The sequence below is a fragment of the Phoxinus phoxinus genome, assembly GCF_949152265.1.
Source record: "Phoxinus phoxinus genome assembly, chromosome: 6".
Lineage (NCBI taxonomy): Eukaryota > Metazoa > Chordata > Actinopteri > Cypriniformes > Leuciscidae > Phoxinus > Phoxinus phoxinus.
Window position 1 is genome coordinate 24,733,438 of NC_136881.1, and position 25,783 is coordinate 24,759,220.

General features: G+C 37.2%; 1 protein-coding gene across 2 annotated transcripts in view; it reads left to right on the forward strand.

Annotated features, from left to right (window-relative positions):
• The window catches only part of nlgn4xa (neuroligin 4 X-linked a), a 105,146-nt gene that overhangs the window by 11,195 nt on the left and 68,168 nt on the right, over positions 1-25,783 (forward strand). The window contains exons 3-4 of one of the 2 annotated variants that reach the window (XM_079615732.1): positions 6,323-6,382; positions 16,721-16,873. In XM_079615732.1, coding sequence (XP_079471858.1) covers positions 6,323-6,382; positions 16,721-16,873 — 213 coding nt within the window. The remainder of the gene's footprint in view (positions 1-6,322; positions 6,383-16,720; positions 16,874-25,783) is intronic. The other variant, XM_079615731.1, reaches the window with a different exon arrangement.

The following is a 25,783-nucleotide window of genomic DNA, read 5'->3' on the forward strand; positions in this document are numbered from 1 at the left end:
GGTGCTAGAAACTTTCCTTGGAGATTATGGTCCAAACAGACATGAGAGCATCCCACATACGCTCCAAATTTGTCATCTGCACATTCGTGCCGTTTCCAGGAGACCATTTCAAACTAAACTCAATGACATCATTCTCTGTGACATGGCATGTTTTCCCGTTGGAATGAACAATCAGAAAATGGGTAGACAGTGATGCACACGGTCAGCAAGGTTGCAGATCACAGCAGGTTGAATGTGGAATTTAAATGATGTTCAAATGACATTAAGACTAAGAAAGTGAGAGAGAACAGCAGTAAGTAAGTTATGTTATTATCATGACAACCAAATACATTGCAAGCTGATTTGAAAAGATATTCTACGAATGAAAGAATGTGCAAATCAGCTTGCAATGACAAATATTAATTTTCTTCCCTGTTATTTCATCCTACTGAGAATGAAAAATGATACCAGAGAAAGCAGGTATAGGGGTTTCGACATTTCAGATCGGAAGAATGGACCATTCACCATTTAAAACATTCTGTTGGCACTGGCATTCAGGACAAATCTTGAATAGCACTGAAAATCCTTTATGTGACACAAAAGTAGGATTTCCAGTTATGAAATGGGACATGTCTTATTTTGTGTGGTATCTTTCATTTGGTTTACAGCATTACAAAATTATAGATATGAATATGTAGCTGTTAAAAATGCTTTGCGACCTCTGAATGAAATTCTCCTCAGTCTTGACATTAATTATATAATTTTATGTAAGCACATCAAGCTAATCTGTCTAAGCCAATGTAACCATAACATCACTTATACAGTTATTTATGTAATGCTGAACGACTCTAGCGTAGTGAATACACATTTCTAGAATATGTTGTGTACTTATAGCACTAGTTAAGGTCGCTTTCGGGTAATTTTCTGTGCAGCTTTATTTAAAAAAAAAAATTATTAAGAAGATATTTCAGGCTAATATGTATTTGACCCAACTCATATTTTAATGTTCATTCATATTTTATGTAGGTTGTATTTGATTAGTATTAGGATAGTATGTTGACATGTGATATAGTGTAAAAACGAACTATGTACTGTATAGGCTACATAAGAATGGGCACATCTACTATTTTGCTGGCCATAGGTTTGTTGTAGTTGTAGATCAACACATTCTGTTGGCATTGGTAAAATCTTGAATAGCACAGAACATTTTTCAGTCTGAATTTTTCAGATTTCTATGAAATGGGACATGTCTTGTTTTGTGTAGAATCTTTTATTTGGTTGACAGCATTTCAAAATTATAGATATGAACATTTAGCTGTTAAAATTGCTTTTGCTTCCTCTGAATCAAATTCTCAGTCTTGACATATATGTTGTTGTTTTTTCCTGATGACTGGCACCAGATTAAGCCTGGCACTGGTGGCTATTATTTAGGACTGGTGTATAGTCTAAACTGCGGTTTGACACACTCCTGAAAAGCACAAGGCGTTCCATTTAGCATCAATGTGACAATATCTAGTTTATTCATCAAACTCTAGAGGGCACAGGCACATCATTACCACATGACACAAGCTGATTGGCCTCTGTTGATCCTGTCGCCAATGTGATTTAAATAGTCTGGTTTGTTGTTTTCTGTAAGCTAACCATGCAGCGCATTATCAGAGTTCCTCTGAAACCTTCCACCTCCCTCGGCTCCACCTGCCTAGATCTGCCATTGCTATCTCTATTTATGGAGCAGCAGCATATCTTATGTGCTCACAACAGTATGTCTGTGTATCTATTAGCAGTAGCAAGTCCGTACTTGCTCTCCTGCAGCAATAATCAACAGCAGCAACAACAGCTTATAGCAGATACAGTCCCCCAAGACCAAATACATTACCGTTGCCATATTCAATAACATTATTTTTTAAGCATATGACTCTTCAGTATGGCTGTGTAATTCAGGTTAATGTGTAACATATCTGTGAAAGGAACGTTGGTGCTCCAGTCTTAGCTAAGAGCACAAAACTTCAGTTGGTGGAATGTGTCCGAGCGATTACACAGCAGTGTGTAGGGCAGTGGATCTCCCTCCTCTGGTAGGAAGTCAGATGAGTGGAAAGACTAGGCTAACTGTATGTGGAGCCATAGAACCAAAGAACGTCACCGCTGGGCGACACATCATGTGGGGTCATGTGTTCATAGACACATTCATACACACTCACATGTCAATATATATATATATATATATATATATATATATATATATATATATATATATATATATATAAAAAAAAAATTCACCCAATTACACATATGCACATGTACATGTGACAACACATTTTGTATATTTGTATCTGCATTGCCCATTTACATGGCTCTGATGTACTACGATCAAGTGTGCTAAATCACTTGTACAGTCAAACAGATTGTGTGTAAGCTTTATGGGCATATTACTGTTGATGTACTAGCACACAAAGCCAAATGTGCAAATAAATTGGACTCATAATTAAATAATGTTGCATGCAATAATGCCAAATGTTATCCGTGCATGCGGGTTTTGAGTATGACACATTTCATGATTGTCACATACATGCCAAATAATTGAATGTGATACAGTACTTGTGTATGACTTGAATCAGTTTAAAAAGGGTTGTGGAGCCGAATACAATATAGCCTGAATTCACAAATAACAAACTGTAATGACTTGCAGTCTTCCAGATGGGTGCAGTTTAATCTATTTGCATGGTTCTGTATTTTGTCATTTTTATGGAGACTATATAGATTACATATTTAGTGTGCATCAAAACGTTTTATTACTGATGTACAACAGTTCTGGGTAAACTATATTAGTAGATAAGCTTTTGGGATATTTTTCATGCAATGAAGGTTTTACATGTTTTAATACAGAACAACTTTAATAATACAGGACTTAAATTGGGTGCAAAGGCATTTCTGTGGACCTTTTAAATATTGCATTATTACTTAATCAGTTTAATTATTAGCAAATCTTTAATTATTTATCCTTTGATTCACATCATTAATAAGCATGGCCCATCATCAATTTCTTTTCCACCAGGAACATATTGACATAGACAGTTAGCCTTCAACTTAATTACTGAGCCACCAGGGCACTACAGGTGCAAAACCCTCGGGCTTGCTTTATTAAAAATCTGCCTTATCTCTTCCTTTAATGAGGAGGTTATAAACAAAAAAAATGAGAGAGACTTGTCTTATCCAAGGCAGAGTCCTGCGGCGTAACTATAAGGTGACATATCTCACCCAGTATTTAGATTTAATGAATAATGGGTTTTATGATTGATTATTCTTCTTTAACATTTATTCTCCTGGAATCTTGTATTTAGTTTTGTCCTTGACACAATCCCTTGTCACTAGAAATGGCACGTCATTTTAAATTGTGCAGCACAAACAAACTGCCTCCTTTACATGTCAATTACATTCCCTGAGGACCTAAAGTTGACGAAAATATCAGTTAGCAATTGCTTTGGTTTAATATTTCAGTGTCAAAATAAGAAGTAGTATTACAATTAATTTCAATCAGTAATACTTCAGCCCGTGATACCTTGCCAGAAGTCACAACAAGATTATACCACTTCATAATAGTTATGTTTATAAGTCATTAACACACTTTTGATGCTGGCAGATCAGTTCATGTAAGTCACAATATAATCTGAAAATGTATCAATCAAAACATGAATGTTGACTAAATTAAGCAATGAACCTAAGTATTGTCATTTTTTATATTAGTTCTGAAGTGTTGCCAGATTACATTTGACAATTATCTAATATAATTAATGTCATGTACAGACTTGTTATGATGGAACTCTCTGTGCAGCTTTAAGTCTTTTATGCTGAACAGTACAGTGTCCCCGTCACTATACTGGGGCGTTAGGACCCACACAGACCACAGGGTGAGCGCCCCCTGCTGGCCTCACTAACACCTATTCCAGCAGCAACCTGGTTTTCCCAGGAGGTCTCCCATCCAGGTACTGACCAGGCTCAGCCCTGCTTAGCTTCAGTGGGTAACAGTCTTGGGCTACAGGGTGATATGGCTGCTGACCAAACAAATAAAAAAAAAACAAATTTAAAAAATCACAGTAACCTCACATTAAAAGTTTAGCATTAAACATGTATGACAAACCAATACGGGAATGAATATTAATTAATTTATGTACAGTTCTTGAATTATGAATTTGGTTATTTTTGTTCAGTGTCGCCTCTTGAGATCAGAGGAGTGAGGTTTACACACACAACTCTTACTGGCCTTTGACAGTTGCACAATTAGAAAAAACAACAAATTAAGAAAACATCTTCATCAGTTAGACAGCACATGTGCTGCAAGTGTTTAATGCAACCAACTTCATTAAAACGCACAGAAAATAGCACAGACCACAACTGAAATGTTTCAAGGTGACCCCGAAGTGACGAACCTCTGGGACATGCTTATTGTTCAATGTCTACTCGTCAGTGGTGTCGTTAATGACCTGAAAGGTAATTTTTTTGTTCATATTAACGTTCAGATCGTATGTGCGTTTTGAGTATTTGCAGCGCGTTTCTGTATTTGGTTGCGTTGTGAGTCTTTGCAGCACGTGTTGTCGAACTGATAAATATGTTTTCCTTTTTGGTGTTTTTTACTAATTTGCATGTGTTTTCTTCAGTTGTAGAGCGCTGAGATCTCTCGGCCTTTGTAGATGTTACCGTTGTTAATATAAGTGAATTTACATCTACTCATGTTAACCCATTCCCAACCCCTATCTGTATATAATTTGGCTCAGATAGCAAAGCTGTCATTTGTTATTCTGAAGCCATACAACGTTCACTTTTGTGGCTGCAGGGAACACATAAAGCTGCACCATAGCAGAGCTTTGTATAATACAAGCCTCTTTAGGAGGGTGGTACAAAAGAAGTCTTTACACAGAAAGAACCATGTAAAAGGATCTCTGGAGTTTGCCAAAATTCATAACAGTGATGCAGTGGTGATGGGAAAGATTTAGAGCCCAGGACAGAGCTGTTTAGCTAGAAGTCAAATAGATCCGTGTGGTGCAAACCTAACAATACACACTACATCTACAATGAAATATGGCGATGGAAGCATCATGCTGTAGGGCTACTTTTCATCAGCAGGAACAAAACATCTTATTACAAGAAGGAAAAATGGAAGGCACAATGCAGAGAAATAATGCAAGAGAATATCATTCAATTTGATATAAGACTGAATATTGATAGTTCTTAGAGCTAAATAATGATTCCAATACCATGTCACGTAAAATACAATATCTAAATGTGGGGATTGACATGTGCTAACAAATTTTTAGTACCTAAATACAATTTTACTGTAGGATTTGTAATTTTGTAAAAGCACAATCTTTGTGAACTCGTATCTCAGCTGGAAATCCTCTCTCTCTCTCTCTCTCTCTCTCTCTCTCTCTCTCTCTCTCTCTCTCTCTCTCTCTCTCTCTCTCTCTCTTTTAATACTTGACATTTACGGTTAGAGTCATCATTCATAGAGGAAAAGAGAGTGAAAATGCAGACTAGCAAAGTAGCTAATCATTGGGCATCCAACTATATCATGCCAGGAAACCCTGTTCTTAAATTCAGCACTACTGTACCTTTCACTGGTTTTATTTATTCATAATTTTATAAGCTACACATATAAATAATAATAATACAAAATCCAATTAGCTGAAAAATGACTGTGGTGCATTATTAAAAAATACATTTTGTGCTAAACACAAACTAAGACAAAAATAAAAGAAAACAAATATGAAATGTATAATTATTCAGTTATTACACGTGATGTTCTACAGTCCAACCTCATAATCCCTGTGGTGTAATGCTTATGACCCAGCATGGTGGGTGTGTTGTTCACACTCTAGTGATTTACATGCTACTTGCTTTTGTTTATACAGCTTGACATCCCACAATCCTCTGTTAACAGAAGAAATATTGGAACCTGCATGATCTCTCAGTGTGAGCCAATGTTAACACACAATGCTGTATATGTATGAGCCAAGGTCATTTACAGAAACAACTGATGCTCATTTTGCATTTGATAAAATTTTGATACAAGTTTTTTTTTGTGGCATAGACACTTTATTCTTCCCCCTCATTTACACAGCACAATGCAAGACTAATAAGTATTGTTTTTATGTTTTAATAGGAAAATAATGTTTGTAATTATCTTAAAAAGTACAGCATTTATTCACTTAAAGCCCCAATTATTAATACTCAATGTGTTAGAGTAGTTGTTCTACCAGATTTATATAATGATTTCCGTTTAATTTGTAAGCTGCTGTTTTAAAATCTGTTCCCCCATTTATCCTCTTTACCTTTCCCCTGTTGTTGACAGTAGGAGCCAACACAGTCAAAGGCGATGATTTCACCAATAATGAGGGTGGCGAAAATAAAGGTATTTTTCCCCATCTTTTTCCCAACAATAGAGATTCCAGCCTGAAGCTTGCATGAAAGCATTTTTTTTTTTTCTGTAATGAATTCTTTAATTTAATTTAATTTTGTTTTTAACTGTTTTGGCCATTGAAGCACACCATCATAAAGCACACCTTGGACCCCTTTTTGACACCTCTTTCCTCTTTGGAGATTCCTAGCACAGAGCTGAAGGGCTGTGTGAAAAGGCTAACGTTTGCCTGTGCAGAAAATTCAATAACATCCATAAAATAACACTTGTTCTCACATAAACATTACCTTCTCCCAGTGCTGCAAAGTGAAAGACGGTTGACGAACGCCTGCATGCTTTTTTCCCTCTTCTCCGCAAAGAAATTATTAAACAGTCATGTTTTTTCTCAGTTTTGCTATTGTTTTTCCTTCATTGCCCGGTGAAGCATGAACACTAACCTGTGTTGTTTTGACAGTGGAAATCTGTTCAATTGTAACTCCTGTTAGATGCTGGGTTGAAGAAACTCTTCTCACTCTAATATTAATAGCTTGCTCTTTTGCATCCCATTAGACTTGGACAAATAGCACTTTAAAACATGATGCATTGTAATGCTGAGAAAGGGTAGAGCCGTGTGAATGAAAGCAGTGAAATATGTTATATACGTCACATAAGCAACATAGAGCATATGGTAATTTAATTGATATATATTGGGCACAGGATGTGTTGTTCTCTTCAGGTAGCTCTTGACACGTCTGATAAATTGCTGCAGTGGATCTCACTGTGGTTTGTGGCTGGCGAGGAGTCTGCAGCTGTCATGATCTCTGAGTGATGTGTACGATCATTGATTGTTCCTGTCCAGACATGTTGTACTTTTTGATTGCCCTCTGATACCTGTATTAGTATGGTAGAGAGATAACATGTGTCTGTAGATAGCTGGGGAAATACTACAAGAAACATTTTTCGAAGATCTTATTTTTGCTCTTTTTTCAGGTTCAGTTATTTGAATACCATTTCTCACAAATTTTGTTGAAATAGCTGTTACTCCTGTGACCTGTGTAATCACATAATGTTAACAGTAAAATCTGTAGTGTGACATTGGTCCGCTAAATGGGACGGTAGGGTTAAGTTGAGATAAAAAAGGGATGGTTCACCCAACAATTAAATTTATCTCATAATTCATTCACCCTCATGTCATTTTAAAGGGGTGGTTGAGTATGATTTCACTTTTCTAACTTTAGTTAGTGTGAAATGTTGCTGTTTGAGCATAAACAACATCTGCAAAGTTACAATGTTCAAAGTTCAAAGCAAAGGACAAAACGGCTGGTAGGGACTACACGACATTCCTCCCGGGTTAGTGACATCAGTAAGCCTAAAATGTACATAAACCCCGCCCCCGGAACACGCAGTCCATGTTGAGAAGAGGAAAAGTTGTTGTATTAGAGTACATCTGTGAGTCAGCTCAAACTTTAGCATCCATCTTTTCACATGCAATAGAAAGTCACTCTGTGTGTATCTCACAACAGTTCCTATATGAGCGATTTATAGATTATCATGACAGAATATCCTAATTGAAGATAGTTAACTCCACATCAGCAACATAAATTCATCAACTAACCATTCAGAGACGTCCTGTTGCATTCTACATGTTGTCACTTTTTCTGTAATTTTAGAGTAAATGCGTGAGGTAATTGCAGCTGCTAACACATGAGCTCTTGAAACCCCGCCCTCTGCAGCAGCTCATTTGCATTTAAAGGGCCAGGCACAAAACGGTGCATTTTTGCAAACCCTCAAAAAGTGACAACTTTAACATGCTATATACAAATATCTGTGGGGTATTTTGTGCTAAAACTTCACACACACACTCTTGGGACATCAGAGATTTATTTTACATCTTGTGAAAGGCCCCTTTAAAATCTATATGACTTTCTTCTGAGGAGCACACACATTATGTTGTATTACCAAGGTTGGGAGGAACACATTTTAATTATCTATCCAATCATCACGCATTCCAATAATCATCATTCCAATCATCACGTCATTCCAACCTGCTGTCAACAATCAGTAATCAACATGTCTACCCAATCAGCAAAATAAGTGAAGGCCTATTTATATACGCAGTCGACTCGCCTATGTTCCTCGACAGTTTTCAGCATCCCTCTACCACCCCGTCTCCTCACACTCGTCTGGTTACTTTCCTAACCAGAAATATGGGGTTAGTAATCTGGGTTCGGGCCAAATTCCAAACTTGGAGCCTCTCCGACAGCACTGCAAATACGCACACTACTTTACTTTACTCTGATCTGATTATTTGTAAATGTGAACTCATGAAACACGTTTTGGATGCCATTGACTTTCATTATATGGAGAAGAAGAAAAAAAAGAAAAATTTGATATTTCTCAAAACATCTTCATATTCAGGTTTGGAACAACATAAGTTTGAGTAAATTAATGACCAAACTTTGGGGTGAACAATTCTTTTAATGTAGCTTCCAAAAATCATAATGTCCTCATGTGGTGTATAACTTAAACTTGTTCCAATGTTAAAGGAACACTCCGACTTTTTGGGACTTTAGCCTATTCAACGTATCCCCCAGAGTTAGATAAGTCCATACATACCTTTTTCATCTCCGTGCGTGCTATAAGTCTGTTTGACGCACCCATCGCTAGCCTAGCTTAGCACAAAGACTGGATGTAAATGGTTGCAGCTAGCATACTAATCCAAATAAGTGACAAAATAACGCAAACATTTTCCTATTTACATGTTGTGATTTGTATAGTCACAGAGTGTGCAAAAAACAAAGTCACATGAAACACAGACATATTTTAACCGTATAAATACTGGGAACTATATTCCCTGAATATAGGGCGGAGTGATAACCGCAGCGCACCTGAGACACGCTCTGAACGAACTCTCTGCTCCTCACCACGGCGCGTCTCAGGTGCTGCGGTTATCACTCCGCCCAAGTAGCAGTGCTTCGCCTTCAGAGAATATAGTTCCCAGTATTTATACGGTTAAAATATGTCTGTGTCTCATTTGACTTTGTTTTTTTGTACACTCTGTGACTATACAAATCACAACATGTAAATAGGAAAATGTTTGCGTTATTTTGTCACTTATTTGGATTAGTATGCTAGCTGCAACCATTTACATCCAGTCTTTGTGCTAAGCTAGGCTAGCGGTGGGTGCGTCAAACAGACTCATAGCACGCACGGAGATGAAAAAGGTATGTATGGACTTATCTAACTCTGGGGGATAAGGTGAATAGGATAAAGTCCCAAAAAGTCGGAGTGTTCCTTTAAGGAATTATGTAACTTTTACCTGATTTAGGAAAAAAAAATATTGAATTGGTAATTAAAGAAAAATGTATAATAATAAAAATATCAACTATATTATAAATACCCCTGGACTTTTAACTGAGTTATCCAGATGGGATATTAACATACTCATAATTAATAGTTAACACTCATTTTTAAATCAGGCTACTTTAAAAAGTCTTGAGTCTTGTAAGTACCTCCGCCAAACACTTCTTGTGCTGAAGAGACGAAGATGGTGTTTTCAGAAGGGCAGGATCGATGCTCTCTGTCTGTATGAACATCTGCAGTGGCGATGAATTACTCTTCCTGGCTCCCTTGAGGTTGTACCTATGCCATAAGACTCCCCTGCAAAATCACCCTACAGCAATGCACCAGCCTCCGCAATTTCCTGACACCTTTAAAACTCACCCAGAAAGACTCTTTAAATGCATAAAAATGAAAGAGAAAGCTGCTCTCTCTGTCTGTAGTCCCGTTAAAAGGATGACACTCTTTTAGACTAGGTCTGTACAGAGGAAAAAAAAGCTTTTGTTTTGAAATGAATGAGTGCAAGAATATTACTTGTCAACCATGCCTTAATTGGTTAACATGGCCTCTGAATGGAGGGCCTACGGCATTACTTTAACAGCTTTATTAAAGGTTGATGTTGAAAGCTTACATTTGAGACCCAGTAGCAGTACATGAATATCAAATACGGTACATGTCCAGAAGCCACAGTTGACTTCAGCTTGATGTGAGGCCAATAATCGGCATACAATTGTCTTTAATGACATATTACAGCCAAGTTTTTGCTTGCGTGCCTACCCTGTATTGCTGTGCATTACAAATCTGTGTTACAGCTGAACAGACTGACTGAACAGCTCAGCATTGTACAGACTGCATGGTCATTAACAGCCATCTTACCCTACTAACACTTGAATAGATTATCCAGAAAAATAACAATTATGTCATTATTTTTTGACCTATCCAAACCAGTATGACTTTGTTTTTTAATTTTTGTTTTATGTGTTAAGAAAATAATATATTTGATAATAAGGCTATATACAACACACACACACACACACACACACACACACACACACACACACACACACACACACACACACACACACACACACACACATATATAACTTCTGTATATATAGATATTTTGTGTCCATTTTGAAGCCTGAAAGCTCGGTGGACGCTTTCTGGAAAAGAGTTAATAGTACATACTGGTAAATATCACATGTGTTGCACAGAAGTCATACAGGTTTAGGAAGACATGAGGGTGAGCAAATTATGACATCATTTTCTTTTTTTGGGTGAACTATTTCTTTAATAAGAACTGTTGAGTCTAATGAAGAATTCAGCTCTTTCTCTCTCTTTCTTGCTCTGTATAAAGATGAGTAATGTGTGCAGTGCTGTGCAGCACATGAGGGAATATATTATCCTCCTCGGCCTGTCCTGGCAATGATGAATGTCCAGGGTGTGTGCACTGCGGAGTCACCCCCACTCACTCTCTCCTTTCGGTCCTTCCTCCCTCCTCTTTCTCTCTATCTCTTTGACACTCTTGCTCTCTCTTTTCTCTCTCATTCCCTTTTATTTTATTTCTGTCTTTCATGTTCTCTCATTGCCTTTACCTGCCTTTCCTTGTCACAGCACAGTTCCACAGATAAAACCAGAAAGGGAACTTGTATAACGTCTAAGTGGCGAAACTCTGGCCAGGATGGTGTCAGAGTGGATGCATACATGGCTGATCACACAGGACATGTTCTTGCATTTACCTGGGCTGTGCACACATTTTTGGGGGCAGGTACTCAAGACAAAAAAGGGGACCCCTCTTGAAATTATGTATAAAAAAAGTAAAGTTACATGTTGATCCTCTTTTTATTAATTATACTATTTAACACTATACATTATAAACCAATGTATGATATCAGTATCAACAAAATACATCTTACCATTTATCAAAATCCATTTACACTGCAATTGCCTAAAAAGTGTTAACATTTTATGAGTTTTATTTATAATATCTAAAAATAACGTTTCAAATATTAGAAATATGAAATGTTGGGAAAAATAAATAAATGATACTATTATATATGAAACTAAACAGAGAATCATTCATTCTACTGAGTCGTTAAAAACAGCTGATTCATTCATGAAAGAAGCCAGTGTTCATTAACTTTGTGAATGGGTCGTTGAATAATTGACTCACCTGATTCATTCAAAAACAGTGAATCGTTCAAGAACGAAACACTGCCACTAGGCTTCTGGGACTGGGAGACACAACATTTCTTCTTTGTTTGGAACTATTTTCACTGGCAAAAAAAAGAGCAAAAACAGTCAACATTGACAATTTTGTGTCTAAAAATTAATATATTCAACTTTTATTTAAACCTTTATTTTATTGTTTATTGAACTGTTGTATAAAACGAATATCACATTTTGTAATCGTGCTGATAGGCTATTTCAGAAAATAGCACTCTTGCTTGTGTGATATTGCTTAACTATATTATGTTATTAACACAACATACAAGAACTCATACAAGAGCAAATTAATATCTTAAAGTTTAGTGTCATTTTCTATAAATTTTGGTTGATTGCAGAGTGCTTTGGTTGAGTGGGAGGGGCTTGTGCGGTCTCGCAGAATTATGAAGAATAAGTTGTCGGGCACACAGTGAGAATTGTTTGAAAAATGATCATTAATTCAACAGGCCAAATTTAAACAAACAATTCTATAAAAAAGGGCACTTATATTGTTAGAGGCCAAATGGTTAATGTGCTTGAGCACCACTTAAGGTCTATCTGTGCAAGTGCCTGTTTAGAAGGATATCTTCAGCGGTTATGTTGCATCTTGCCAACACCAAATTAAAGATGTTTTGGTTGCATGTTACTTAAGGTTAGTATGGCAGATGACCCTTACACACCTTTAACCACGGGGCACCTGCTAAGTTAATTTACCTTAACAGTAAAGAACAATCAAGGAGAAATGTTGAATACATACAAATTATGTAAATTGGAGGGAGCTGTCAGGTAAGCTTGTTTCTGCCACAGATTTAAAAAAATTAAGATAATTGTCACTTTTTATTGACTTTCTTCCTCACAATTGTTTAATATAAACTCAACATTTTGACTTTTTTTCTCACAATTGCAAGATATAAATTTGCAATTGCGAGTTTTAATGTCAGCATTGTGAGGTATTACTTACACTCTTAAACATTTCATTATGACTTACAATTCTACCAGAAAGACTCGGGAGAATAAATACTGTGACAATTAACATTTATTAAGAGCTCAGCAAGCAATCAAGTTCTTTGGCGTAGGCCCCGTCCGTAGCTTGCAATCCTAGGGTTCAGACTCTGCATATCCTGCCTGAAGACGAAGGCAGGGGCGCAGCCAACCCCCTGCAAAGTAAGGGAAGGGGCCATCTGGTGGTGGTGGGGTGGATGGAGGAGAGACATCTTGGTGTTATGTGGAGGATGGAGGGAAGGACCCGTCTTGGTGGTGTTAGGGAAGATGAAGGGAAGGTCCCATCTTGGATGTGGTGGGGAGGGTGGAGGTGAATGGAGCGACAGCATCTGCGAACTCAAACGTGTGTAAGTACCAACCTTTTATACCAAAAGTATTAGGATATGATTGGATATATGAGAAGGTAATAAGTTACGTAACAATTTAGTCTTCCCGGCAGAACTTGCGCTAGAGCTTCATTTCAGACTTTTTTCTCGCATTTTCGAGTTTAAACCTTGTATTTTTGACTTCTTTTTTTTCAGATTTGTGATATAAACTTGCAATTTGCAAGTTATAAAGTCTGATTCTGATGAAACAATACTGACTCAATTGTGACTTTATATCATGCAATCAGTCAGAATTGCGAGATGTAAAAAGTTGCAATTACCTTTTTTATGTTTTATTCAGTGGCGGAAAGCTTCCATACATGATGACCAATCTGAAGCATTTGTGACATATCGGATAATTTGTAGAGCCTCTTACTGTATTATTACTATTACTACTGTGTCAACACAAGGAAGACATAAGCGTAGTAAAATACATATTATTAACAAAAATAGTATTCCAGGTATTCATTTAGTAGCCTAATTGTGTTACTGGATAATGAAATAAAGTGCATAATAAAATCAACATTATTAAGTTGTGGCAGAGTTAAGTTGTCTAATAGAAGAAAAAAAAACTTGTTTCTCTAAAACTAATAAGGGGAAAAACTTTATTCTACAATAAACAAATAAATAAAATCTGTTATCTTAACTGACATCCGCTATGCAACCTCTTTGTCTACATGGATTACTTGTATGATTTCTTTATGAATTTTTGTAGAGTGAAAATTTTCCGTGGACTTGCAATACGAAAAGTTATAAAAGTTAGACTAAAAGTGGTAGTAAAAGACCATACAACAGTAAAAGTTATATGAAATTATCAGCTTTTTATTATGCATTTCTATAGATTGTCAAGACAATGTATAAGCTAAAAGTGTTGCTCAAATTGAATAGCACCACATTAACAACCTGAGTGTGAACGTTCTGTGAACGGCCCGTAACTCTTCCCTCTTCATCATTCCCAAGAGCTCAAATGTTTGCCAACTTCGCAAATCTCCAATGCCAGTTGAGTTTCTACACACCTGGGATGCAAAATGTGCATAGATGTGCTTCCTTCTCAGCTACAGTAACAGCCCATCCAATATGTCTCCTTGATCTATGAGGTTGCTGTGAAGAGCCTTAAGATGTGTATCGGCATCTACTCTAGACAAGTTCATGGCAGCACTCCATTCTCGTAATGCGTTTCTGGATTGTTCTCCTTCCAATAGCTGTGGAGATGAATGATTTAAATTGTTTTCTTGGAAAGAGCCCATGAAATCAGTACCTAAAGTACTTCTACTGGCTCCAGTTTGCCAGTTAAGATTCACCATAATAGAGGTTTCCAAAGCTGTGGGTGGTATGCTCTTGCCTGCGTTGGTAGTAATGGGCTTTCTTGCGATTTCGGGTCAGGATAGGTAATCCTAGACCAGTGTAAAAGGGTAAAACATCAACACAAAGCTTGTGTAACATCTCCACTAAACTAGAATCCCGTGCGCAGCTATTAGTCTGCCTGGTTGAGAGGCAGAATGTTATACAAGAGGTTCTGGCCTTGCTGATGGTCCAGCGCAATAAAGGCGCTGCAACGCTGAAAGTTGTACACCAGCAAAGAGCTGCAAAATAGATGCACTCGCATTAGTGCACTGCCTGGCGCCCACTCAGAACCCGACCGAGATTAATCACCTGTCACGACGGGTTGTTTTCCACCTCTCCCTCTCTTTCTCTCTCTCTCACTGTTCCCCTCTCTCTTGTTCTCTCTGTTTTTCTTTGCGGGGAGAACGATACACAGACTTGCCGTTAATTCTGCTCGCCTGCCCACAGGCGCTCTAGGATTGTGCCAGCTCTGCAGCAGACCACGCTGTGTGTGTGTGTGTGTGTGTGTGTTCGTGTCTATGTGTTAGTGTTTGTGCATCACCTCTACGCAGTTAATGAAGCCATATGCAACAGAAACCAATAATCAAAGTACAGTGAGGTGGCTTTGGCTGAATACCAATTACTTACGCTGTCCCCTGTTGGACTCCACTCCAGTCTGAGAAGCCAGCCAGGGCGTTTCTAATGCAGATATACCACTCCCACTGAGAGGAGGCTGTTTGCAGTGAGTATGTTTACAGAGGTGGATGCTAACAGACGCAGGCACACATACCGAATGTCATAACCCCTTTTTGATGCCATTAGCTCTCATTCCATCAGCTGTTTTGAGCGGGCTGAGGAAGCTATTTGATATATTAGTACTGCATACACATTGCTCTAATAACCAACAGTGCAAACCACAGAGCATTAAAACACACTTAATTAAAGATGCACTAGTTATTCTCCCTCATAAAAATAATAAAATAAAAATATGTTAAGGCTTGTTTGATACCAGTCATTTTTATTATTATTATTAGTAGTAGTAGTATTCTTTGAGGAAGCTTTGAATCAATTGTCAGTTGTTAAGTATGAGTGTTTCTTCAACTGTGCAGTTAAACTGTGAAACAAAACTAAGAACCAACACAACTAAATAAGTGTAACACCATGGTGTTGAATAAGAAAATTAATTGCAAAAAAGTTTTAAAATTAGTTGCTTATTAGCATGCATTTTTCTAGGATATTACTGTTTATTAGTACTTATAACGCACATATTAATACCTTATTCTGCATGACCATATTCTACATCCCTTAATCCTACCCAATACCTAAACTTATCAACTACCTTACTAACTATTAAAATTAAGCAGTAATTAGGAGTTCGTTGAGAAAAAAGTCATAGTTAATAGTCAGAATCGGATTCTTATCTAAAGTGTGACCAAAAAAATATAAATATGTTTTACATCAACATCAACCGCTGCGCCAAAAGAAGTGGCCTAAGTTGAAGAGAAACATTTGTATATTTTGTTGTTTACAGTTTCCATTAGAATACATTAATTGATATTAATGTTCAACCTATGCAGTAAGCACAATCGTCTAGAAACTCTCAGTGTGTCCTGTTCAAGACCAGTAAATATCTGATGTGAAAAATCTATTGTCTGGGTAAGCCTGCCTGCAATTTGTGAATTGCTATCAAAGACTTCCTCATCCTTGGGCTTCATGTCTCCTGTTTTATAATCAGCCTCCTACACGTGTACTAATCAGGGGCTTTAATCAGAACAAGAGAACCCCACAAATAACCAACTCATCCGCAGCAATTACGGACTTCCCTGTGCATGAGACACATCTTGAGGTGAATCTTGCTGAGGTGGGATTAGTTCCAATGAAAATGCAGCGTGGTAATGGTATAAAGAAGCAATTTATTTTGAAACATTTGTCTGATCTTCTCATTTGGGATCGCGCTATTGGATTTTCTTGTCAAAGTGTAAAGCCTATGTTTTCTACTGATGTTCGTTTACTGAGAAAATCTGTCACTATTAGTTGGACAAAAAAAGGTTGTTCGGTCATCCCACAGATATACAATGTTTATAGTTTGTCCAGATTATTTTTTCTTTCTTTCTTGCAGACATCCATGATGAGAACGGGCTGAGACCTGTGATGGTGTACATCCATGGTGGATCCTACATGGAAGGAACAGGGAATATGATTGACGGCAGCATTCTGGCCAGCTATGGAAATGTCATCGTGGTGACCCTGAATTATAGGCTGGGAGTGCTGGGTAAGTCGTTCATTTTTCATTAAATGGTGGATGGTTTTGATTACAGAATATCTTTATGACCTCCTGTTTTATATTCAGCCTCCCACACATGTAATAAAGATATACACATGGTTTAAAGAGGCACATGATCTTGGAATAGCTGAGGGTCATAGGCTTAAAAGTCACATCATTTAAAATGAAGATTTCAAGAAGATCTGGATGAACTTATGTAATAGTTGTTAGTTTAATTCAATTATTATGTTATGGTGATACAATGCAAACATAGCATCTACTTATAATTATTTTTTCCTGTTGGAGTTGAGTTGAGTTTCTTGGCCGGTTGTGCTTCAGTGTTATTTTACTATTATTGATATACTTTACAGTTTTTATTTTGTATTTTGAATTAGCTTTTATTTTTATATTGTAAGTTTTCATTTAAATTTTAGTTTAAGTTCTTGCATATTTGGTTATTTGTTTTTGTCATTTTTTGTCATTTAGCTTTCGTTTTTTTTTTCAGTTTTACTTTTAGTACGTTTAGAACTGCTACTTAAACTTATGCTATTTAAGTTATACATTCAGACATTTAATAATGATATTTTACTTAATTTCAGCGTTATTTGAATTAGCAGAAATTATTTTTTAATAATTGACCTCATAAACATAATGATTTTCTCCCATAAAGTAGGGAAGGGCAAATGTAGTACTTTCTAAAAGTGTGAGGTGAATGTTGCTACTCCGCTGGTCATTAAATTTCAGAATTTGTGCTGTCTAATAAGTTTTAAAGTCCACTTTGGGTTTCATACTCTTCTTTCATCTTTCGTTGCAGGATAGTTGTGCCTCAGTAGGATGTAGGATGATTCAATTTCGTTTAAGAATCTAGGCTGCGGTGGGTAAATATTAAAAAGGGATCATTCGCAGTCTTCCACTTCGGCTGTTCTTACAACTCGTTATCAGCTACAGCTCTCTCTGAGGCTGGTTATATTTAGATGTGTTGGAGCCAAGAGGGAAAAGGTATAGGAAAAGGCCTATTGGAAAAGTATGCACTGCGGGAAAAGACAGCAGTTGGGGGAAGCAAAAGAAAGTGGCAGAGAAACCGAGGACAGGAGTGAGAGAGTGCAAGCGAGGCCTTTGTTAAACGTGTTTCTGCTTCTCTGCCTGACATCGCTCAGCGTGAAGGTGATGGAGATAGTCTTGCTGTCTCTGGCTTTACGGAGAGAAGTTTGAAGCGTGGTGGCAGTAAAATGCAGAGCCCTATAGAGAGGGCAAAGTGAGATCGGAACATGTTCCCAAGCATATAAAATTGCAGGATCGTGTCCCTTTTGTACCCCCTCTTCACAGTGCGATAGCTCTTTCTCCACAACAAAAGTAATACTTTAACACCTCTGAGGTATCTTGGTGGCAGTTTGTGTGTGTGTGTGTGTGTGTGTGTGTGTGTGTGTGTGTGTGTGTGTGTGTGGCACTGCACAGATTGCTCTCCAGTTGGCCCATGCCCAGTCCGCCACCAGTGAAACATATTTCTTCTCAGCTGTTTTTAGACCTGGTGTTGTAATAGCTTTATCTAGCTTTTAGACACATGCTCACTGATTAGCCAAGGGTGAGAGGAGCATTCCGGTGTGAAAATACTATTTGCAGAAAGCCATGCACTCCTCTCTGGAATTAGCTTGTTGGAGAGTAAAAATTGCTGCTGAACATAATGTAAACATATGAGATAGATACAGCGACCTGTTATGCATTATGTGGTATGCATAACAGGGTTGTTAGTGTGATAATCATGCGGGAATCATTACGACTGCACGGGTATTCATCTATAATCATTTTGTATAGGCTACTTGGGCATGCATGTGTCAAATCTTTCTGTCAAATTTGCGTCTGTAACTGTGTGTGTGCTTTCATAGTAATTGCACCATCTGCAGTGGGGCACATGTGGCCTGCCAATGATCCAATAGAAGCTGTAAGAATGAACTGAGATGTGTTACTGGCACATGACTCTCTCTCTCTCTCTCTCTCTCTCTCTCTCTCTCTCTTTCTCTTACATGGCAACGTGAGCAGACTGCGGATGTGTTCCATAATACAGCTGAACTAGTCTGTTTCTGCACTTAACATGTCATCACAGTGCATTGTGGGAAACTCAATTCTAATTTGGCATAATGAGGTATTTATGTATGTAGCACTAAATGAAGAATCACAATGTTCGTTCACACAGCAAAATAAGACAGAACGCGTTTTTTTTTTTTTGTAAGAGGCGTCTTTTTAAAATCGGTTTCTATTGGCATTTAGCGTTTTGCTCGCTTTTTATGCGCCCCGAGTGTCTCGCATTTTAACCTCCTGCTGCGCCTTGTGTTTTTGTTGGAGCGCTCTGAGCGCCTGAAGTTGAAAAATTAAACTCTGAGAAGAAAAGTGCCTGACGTCATTCACATTTAATTTTATTGTCCTATCGAATGAATGGAGAGGCGGGTCTTCTGTTGTGGTGACGGAAGTTTACAGTTGCTTGGAACATCCGGAAACTGCACTGATGGAGGAGAAACATTGTGGTGGCTGTCGCGGGTTACAAGGATCTGTATGACTTCACGAACAGCAACTACCACAATGTTAACAAAAAGCAGCAGGCCTGGATGCAAGTTAGTGTGGCAATAAAGATGTTTACTTAACAGTGAACCAAAGATTCTAGAGCGCTCGTGCTATAATCTTTGATTAGACTGACAGGACAGCTGATTTGGTGGTTGCCTAGCAACATAAAAACACACCTGTTCTGTCTGATTCTAAGGGCCAGATGTACGTACATTTGCGAACGCAGCGTTAATAGCGGCATGGCCAAGGCGCAGAAAGCACTTGATGTGAAACCGCAGTGTGCGTGTTATGTACCAAACCTGCAATTCATCAGGTAATGCCTGTCCCCACCTACTATACCATAAATTGCACGTATTTAAGCGCGCAATTGAATGGGTCTCCTCCTCTCTTTCCATCATGCTATGACTGTTTGAAATGATCCTGATGCCAATAATTGTAATGTAGCGAGGAGTTTAACAACTGCTGGAATGGAATGTGAACGCTGAGTCTGAGATTCAATGTCATCTTTGATTTCTTCCAGTAACTGTAATATTGCGTAGCTGCTTAATCTGTAACGCTTAATGATTTCGTTTTCACTCAACTGAAAAAGTGTGATTCTTGTGGCAAACATATTTCAGCTCGTCTCCTTAGCCTATGTCTTCGTCTTGCTCGGATTACTGCTGCCATTTCACCAGGAGGCATATGCCAGGAAACCCGCTTCCTAATTACACCTGCTTTTAAGAGGCGGAGAATTTTCAGCACAAAATAGAGGCGCGCTTTCACCGGCCTTTTCTGTACATAACGCGGAATACATAATTAGGCGCAGTTTACGCTTCCCCTCCCATCTCTTTATGTGACACTCCCACTTTCCCCTTGACCATCACATGAATGCATATGCTATGCATGACACGAAAAGCGCATTTTGCCATTTTCAGTTCCCACGACTGGAAAAAGTGGGCGCAAAAGCGTTAGTACATCACACGTGTGTGTGTGTGTGTGTGTGTGTTAGTACATCTGGCCCTGAGTCTCTAAACCAGATTTTGAGTGTTAAATACAGTTATGTTCACACACAATTGGGTTATTAATGAGAGTGGCAACTGCATTCAAATCGACTCTCTGATTACATAATTTTGATCCTTATAGTTCAACCAAAAAATAAAAATGTATCATAATTTACCCTCATGTTGTTACAACCTGTATGTGTTGTTTTTTTTGTCTGTGTTTTTTGTGGAATACTGAATCAGATATTTTGAAGAATGTTGGTAACAGGTTTGGTAACCTTTGACTTCTATTTTATTTGATTTTTTATATCAGAAAGTCAGTCACGTTAGAAAAGACAAACCAAACCTAATTTTCAAAATCTTTTTTTTTTTTTTTTTTTTTTTTTTTTTTGTAGTGCACTATCCCAAAATGTTTCAATATTCTTGTTCTGGCCATCTCTTTATCAATTAACACTATCAAAGTACTATCATAGTTTGGTAATTGAAAACACAAAGGGAAAATGTTTATTTTGACACATATTTAGCTTTGATAAAAAAATGTTATGTTGAATTTACTTAATTTTATTACGTCAAGGGGTTGCACAAAATACATTTATCTGAATCCAGGTATATTTTTTAAGTTGAGTGTACTTATATTTTATAAGTAATTTTAGATTAATTATATTCATAATTTTAGCTAAACTATTTTGAGTAGAATTTACTCAATTTCTTTATGTTCAGTACACTAAAATGAATTATGTGCATGCATCAATTTAATTGTTTAATATCTACATATTAAAATTAAGCATATTAATTATAGCAGCACTGTGAATCTCAGCAATGGTGACAAACAGATCACCTCTGATCATAAGCTCATTATTTATTCATGCAGCAATGCATGATGGGAGCCATGAATGAGTTTTGATTGGTGGCACCCAGAATGCACTGCAACATGCTTTATAAATGTCACCATTGTTGAGATTCACAGGCAGATTATTGATGTCTGTGTGTGCCTACTTAAAAAGAAAAATTAGAAGTTTTTTAATAATTTGGATTTCATTGAAAAGGCTACTAATATTATGATCTACAAGGCCAATGCTGCTCTAATTAATTAAGTAAACCTAATTCCGAAAATGGGCTATATGAATTCAATTATTCAGGTCAAATGAATGTGAAATAATGATTGTGTTAAAACACAACTAACACCATCAGATCATCATTTCTATTTGCTCATTTAGCTGTTATACCTCAAGTACAGCAGCCAAGCAAAATCTAAAGTTAATGATTTAAGGGTGAAGAGCCCAACTAAAACACACACTCATCTCCATAATGGTGACTTAAATTACAGTTTTCTCCTTCAGTGATTCTGCTTGTTAGGTGTCTTCAATGTTGCCAATACAAAATATAGAGTTCTTAATTAATCTTTGACGTCTATCTGTTATTCAGATATTTATTCAGATATTTTTGTTTAAAAAATGTTTTGTTTTTTTACATTTTAACTTTTAAGGAATTAATTTGATTAATTATTACTCAATTCTAATCTGTTAAAGTTAATTAATATTGCTTGTAATCTGTTGTCACAATTTTATTGAGTAGATATAGCGTATTCATTTTTAGTGTATATGGAAATTAAATGAAACATATTACTTTTAATTGAATGAAATTAACTTGTTTTAAACCAGGGCAATGAATTTGAAAATTAATAATAAAAAATAAGAAGGGTTAAATAACACATTAAAATCAGTGAAATCAACCAGATAAAAAGATGTAACATTTACAAGGGGTCAGAATCATATTAGTCACTTGTTTATTTTGTTACATTTTTGGCCGGTGATTCTTTCTTGAACAGCATTTATTTGAAATAGTTTTTTCTTGTAACATTATGTCTGTCATTTCACTTTCTATTCAGTTTAAGGCATCCTTGCTAACTAAAACTATTAATTTATTTAATTCTGATAGAATAGAAAATTAATAGTAGTGTATAATTTTTTTTATAAATGTTGCATAGACCTTTGCAGTTGGGATGGTGTACAATATTTTTTTTAGGGGATGAAACTGTGTCTCTCTGTGTGCGTGTTCGTATGTGTGTGTGTGTTTGTGTGTGTGTTTGATTTTGTTTAATAAGAAGCCAGCATCTTTCACTTAAGTCATTGTCACTATCTTTATAGGCATTATTCACGACTGTAAGTATAAGGGCAATTTGAAATTCACATCTGTTGATAAATACTGCTCTCATTCCAAAACCGTGACACTGTCAATGTAGCCAATCAGATTAAAGCTGTACAACTAATTTATTGCTGCGCCAGATAGAACCTCTACTAGACATACATATCTGCTTTTTGAGATTTTTCAGTCTATAACCATAAAATTGAACTGCAGTGAGTCCTGCAGAATTGCACTTTGGCTTTTATCAAACAAGGTATGAGAAAAACCTTCCCAAATCACCCTCTCGGTCGTTTAACAGGCAGTAGCTTACACTAATAGACCCCTCTGCAGTGGCTCAATCTCGGCGGAGCCTTTATCCTATTCACTTCTGTCTCTGTCAGGCTGTCTCCCGCCACTGCCTGGAAGGCTCCTACGGTTTACTGGAGGCCTGTGAGTAAAGTCTCCACAGCAGGGCAAGGACAGGCACAGCCCAGGGGAGGAAGGCCGATTGGACTGAAATGGCTTCATGGGGGACGAAGCGAAATAGAGAGATTAGGAGCGACAGACAATGAGAAACAGAGGGCTTTTTGGGTCACATTTTAAGCAATAGCAATATACCGCCACAGTAATATTGGTGAGAATGTGCTTGAGTGTCTTTGGGCAAGTCATGCTGTCCTCAACTGCCGAAAGGCAGATGTGTTTGTTGTTGTCTCGTGGTAGCTCTAATGACTGCTTTCTTTTACCCACAAACAGAGAGGAGAGGTGATGTAAGGTAACGCCAGGAGAGTTCAGTGGAGGACTGGTCCAGGTAAATGTGTTGAGAGTCGAGAGTGGACAGGACTGAGGTGTTCGAGACTATTGAGTAGATTAAAGATAGCATGTCAACACAAGGAGATGAAGGGCTGAATCTACATGCAGAAGAGGCTGCAAGAGAAGTTAAGAGGAAAGTCCACATGGGAAATAGGGAATAGAACAGATAAACTGTGTTGTGTGGCACGGAGGGGTGTGGAAAATAAATTGTAAAGGACATTGGAGCTGTGAACTACAGAGAAGTAGTTCAGCCTGAATTGTGCCCTGTAAAGACGGGCAGATCCAAATTAAAATTAAATATTAATTAAAATATTCATAAGATTGTTACTAATGTTGCATTGAGATGATCATCCCATTTAAATATGGCTCTAAAGTTGTTTTAAATGACTTCGTTCACTATTTATTTAGCATGGAAAGTAATAGTATTGTAAGCTTAAATGTAAAAAACGTATACTTATAATAATGAACAGTAATACTATTCATTAAAAAAAACAATTGTACTATTAACAAATAGTTGTTATGTAGACATTTACATAATGGGTAATAATGGTAATAATAAATGTGTTTTTTTCTATTAATTGTATTAATTTTGCATGGTAAACTGGCAGCTAATATGACACGATAATAATATTCCTGCAGACCCTCATGACTGTGTGTCAATGTCATCTTTTTTTTTTTTAAATGTCAGATAATTTGACCTTTTCATGATGAGGCAAGGTTCAGATTGTAAAATGTCCTCAACTCATTAAAACCTTAATGATTTATGAATTAATCGTGCAATGTTTCTTGTGGAATGTTTTGTCTTGTTTTCTAGAGAAAGCAAAATAATTTACAAAGATGGTTTCCTCCTATCTCATATTAATTTCCTTCACCACATCCCATTAGGGGCTCGGTATTTCTCTACTCTATTGATCACATTTGTTTATTTATTAATTGCACAAAGGACAGGATGGATGAGGAAAGGAGGTTTAGGTTGATAAACTGAGGGGACTTTTTAAGGCTAGTCTTCAAAGCGTGACACATGAAGCACATACAGTGCTGGTTAACATCTTCCCATTACAATCAGCTCAGAACACAAACAATAAGCAAACAAGCTCTTTCGAATGGCACTGATGCCCAAGGCGGGTGAGAGAGCTGATTTGTCTGTATCAAAAGAATAAAAACAAAACCTAATTAAAGACAGATCCAGCCCCAGCTGATATTTCCCTTTTAACGCATACACACCTCTAATGGCTTTTAGAAACGCAAACCTCTAGGATTTATATAAATGAACACAATCCTCTCAGGATGATGATCACAACCCTCTTGTAGTGATTATTCAGACATTTTGAATCACCGTGGCCCCGTGAGAGGGTCTGGCAACTCTGATAAGGAAGGCTACCTTGAGAGACCCTTGTTGAAATTCCTCGATTTTGGAATTTAACCTTGTAGCCCACTAATCTTTACAACATTAAATAAGCTTACTGCATATTTATTTTATTATTTTTGAATAAAATGATTGTTGATATGGAATTTAAGTCCTTTTTTCTTTAGTCAATGCTCATAAACATTTAGCTTTTACAATAGCTTTTGTCCTAAGAACCTTTAAAGAACACAGACTGAAATGTTCAGCCTCTAGTTTGCCCTTATAAAGTTTGGATGTCTATGCTCAGCTTCTCTCGTAAAAGGTCATTGTTGTCATATTACTTTGTAAAGGCAATATTATAATGGGCTCTGAAGTATTATTTTGATCATATTCAAAGATAGAGCTTTTTTATATATATTAAAGGTTGTATCAGCGATTTCAGACGTGCAAAAATAAATGATCACATTCATCTAATCTTTTCTAACGATCCGCTAGCTGCCCGCCCCATAAGCAAGCTGTCAAAAAAACGCGTCTCTGTAGGCAGCCTAGGCTCTGAGATCTGCACACAAAAACAATCGGTTTCACAAACACTCAAAACCAAAATAAATAGTGTTCAACCAATCACCGACAGGGGCTGGGTGTTGTGAGGTTTTGCGCTTGTGCACTCAGCCCTCACAACACCCAGCCCCTGTCGGTGATTGGTTGAACACTATTTATTTTGGTTTTGAGTGGTTGGTAAAGGCAATTGTTTTTGTGTGCAGATCATAGACAGTATATAAACAGATCTCAGAGCCTAGGCTGCCTACAGAGACGCGTTTGTTTGACTGCCTGCTTATGGGGCGTGCAGCTAGCGGATCGTTAGGAAAGATGAATGTGATTATTTATTTTTGGGCCTGAAATCGCTGATACAACCTTCAATATTTTTTAACATTACATTTTTTTCCTGTGATGGCAAAGCTGAATTTTCAGTCTTTATTTACTCCAGTCTTCAGTGTCATATGAACCTTCAGAAATCATTCTAAAAAGGTGATTTGATGCTCACGTAACAGTTCTCCTTCTTATTATTATTAATGTTGCAAACAGTTGTCGTTTAATATTTTTTCT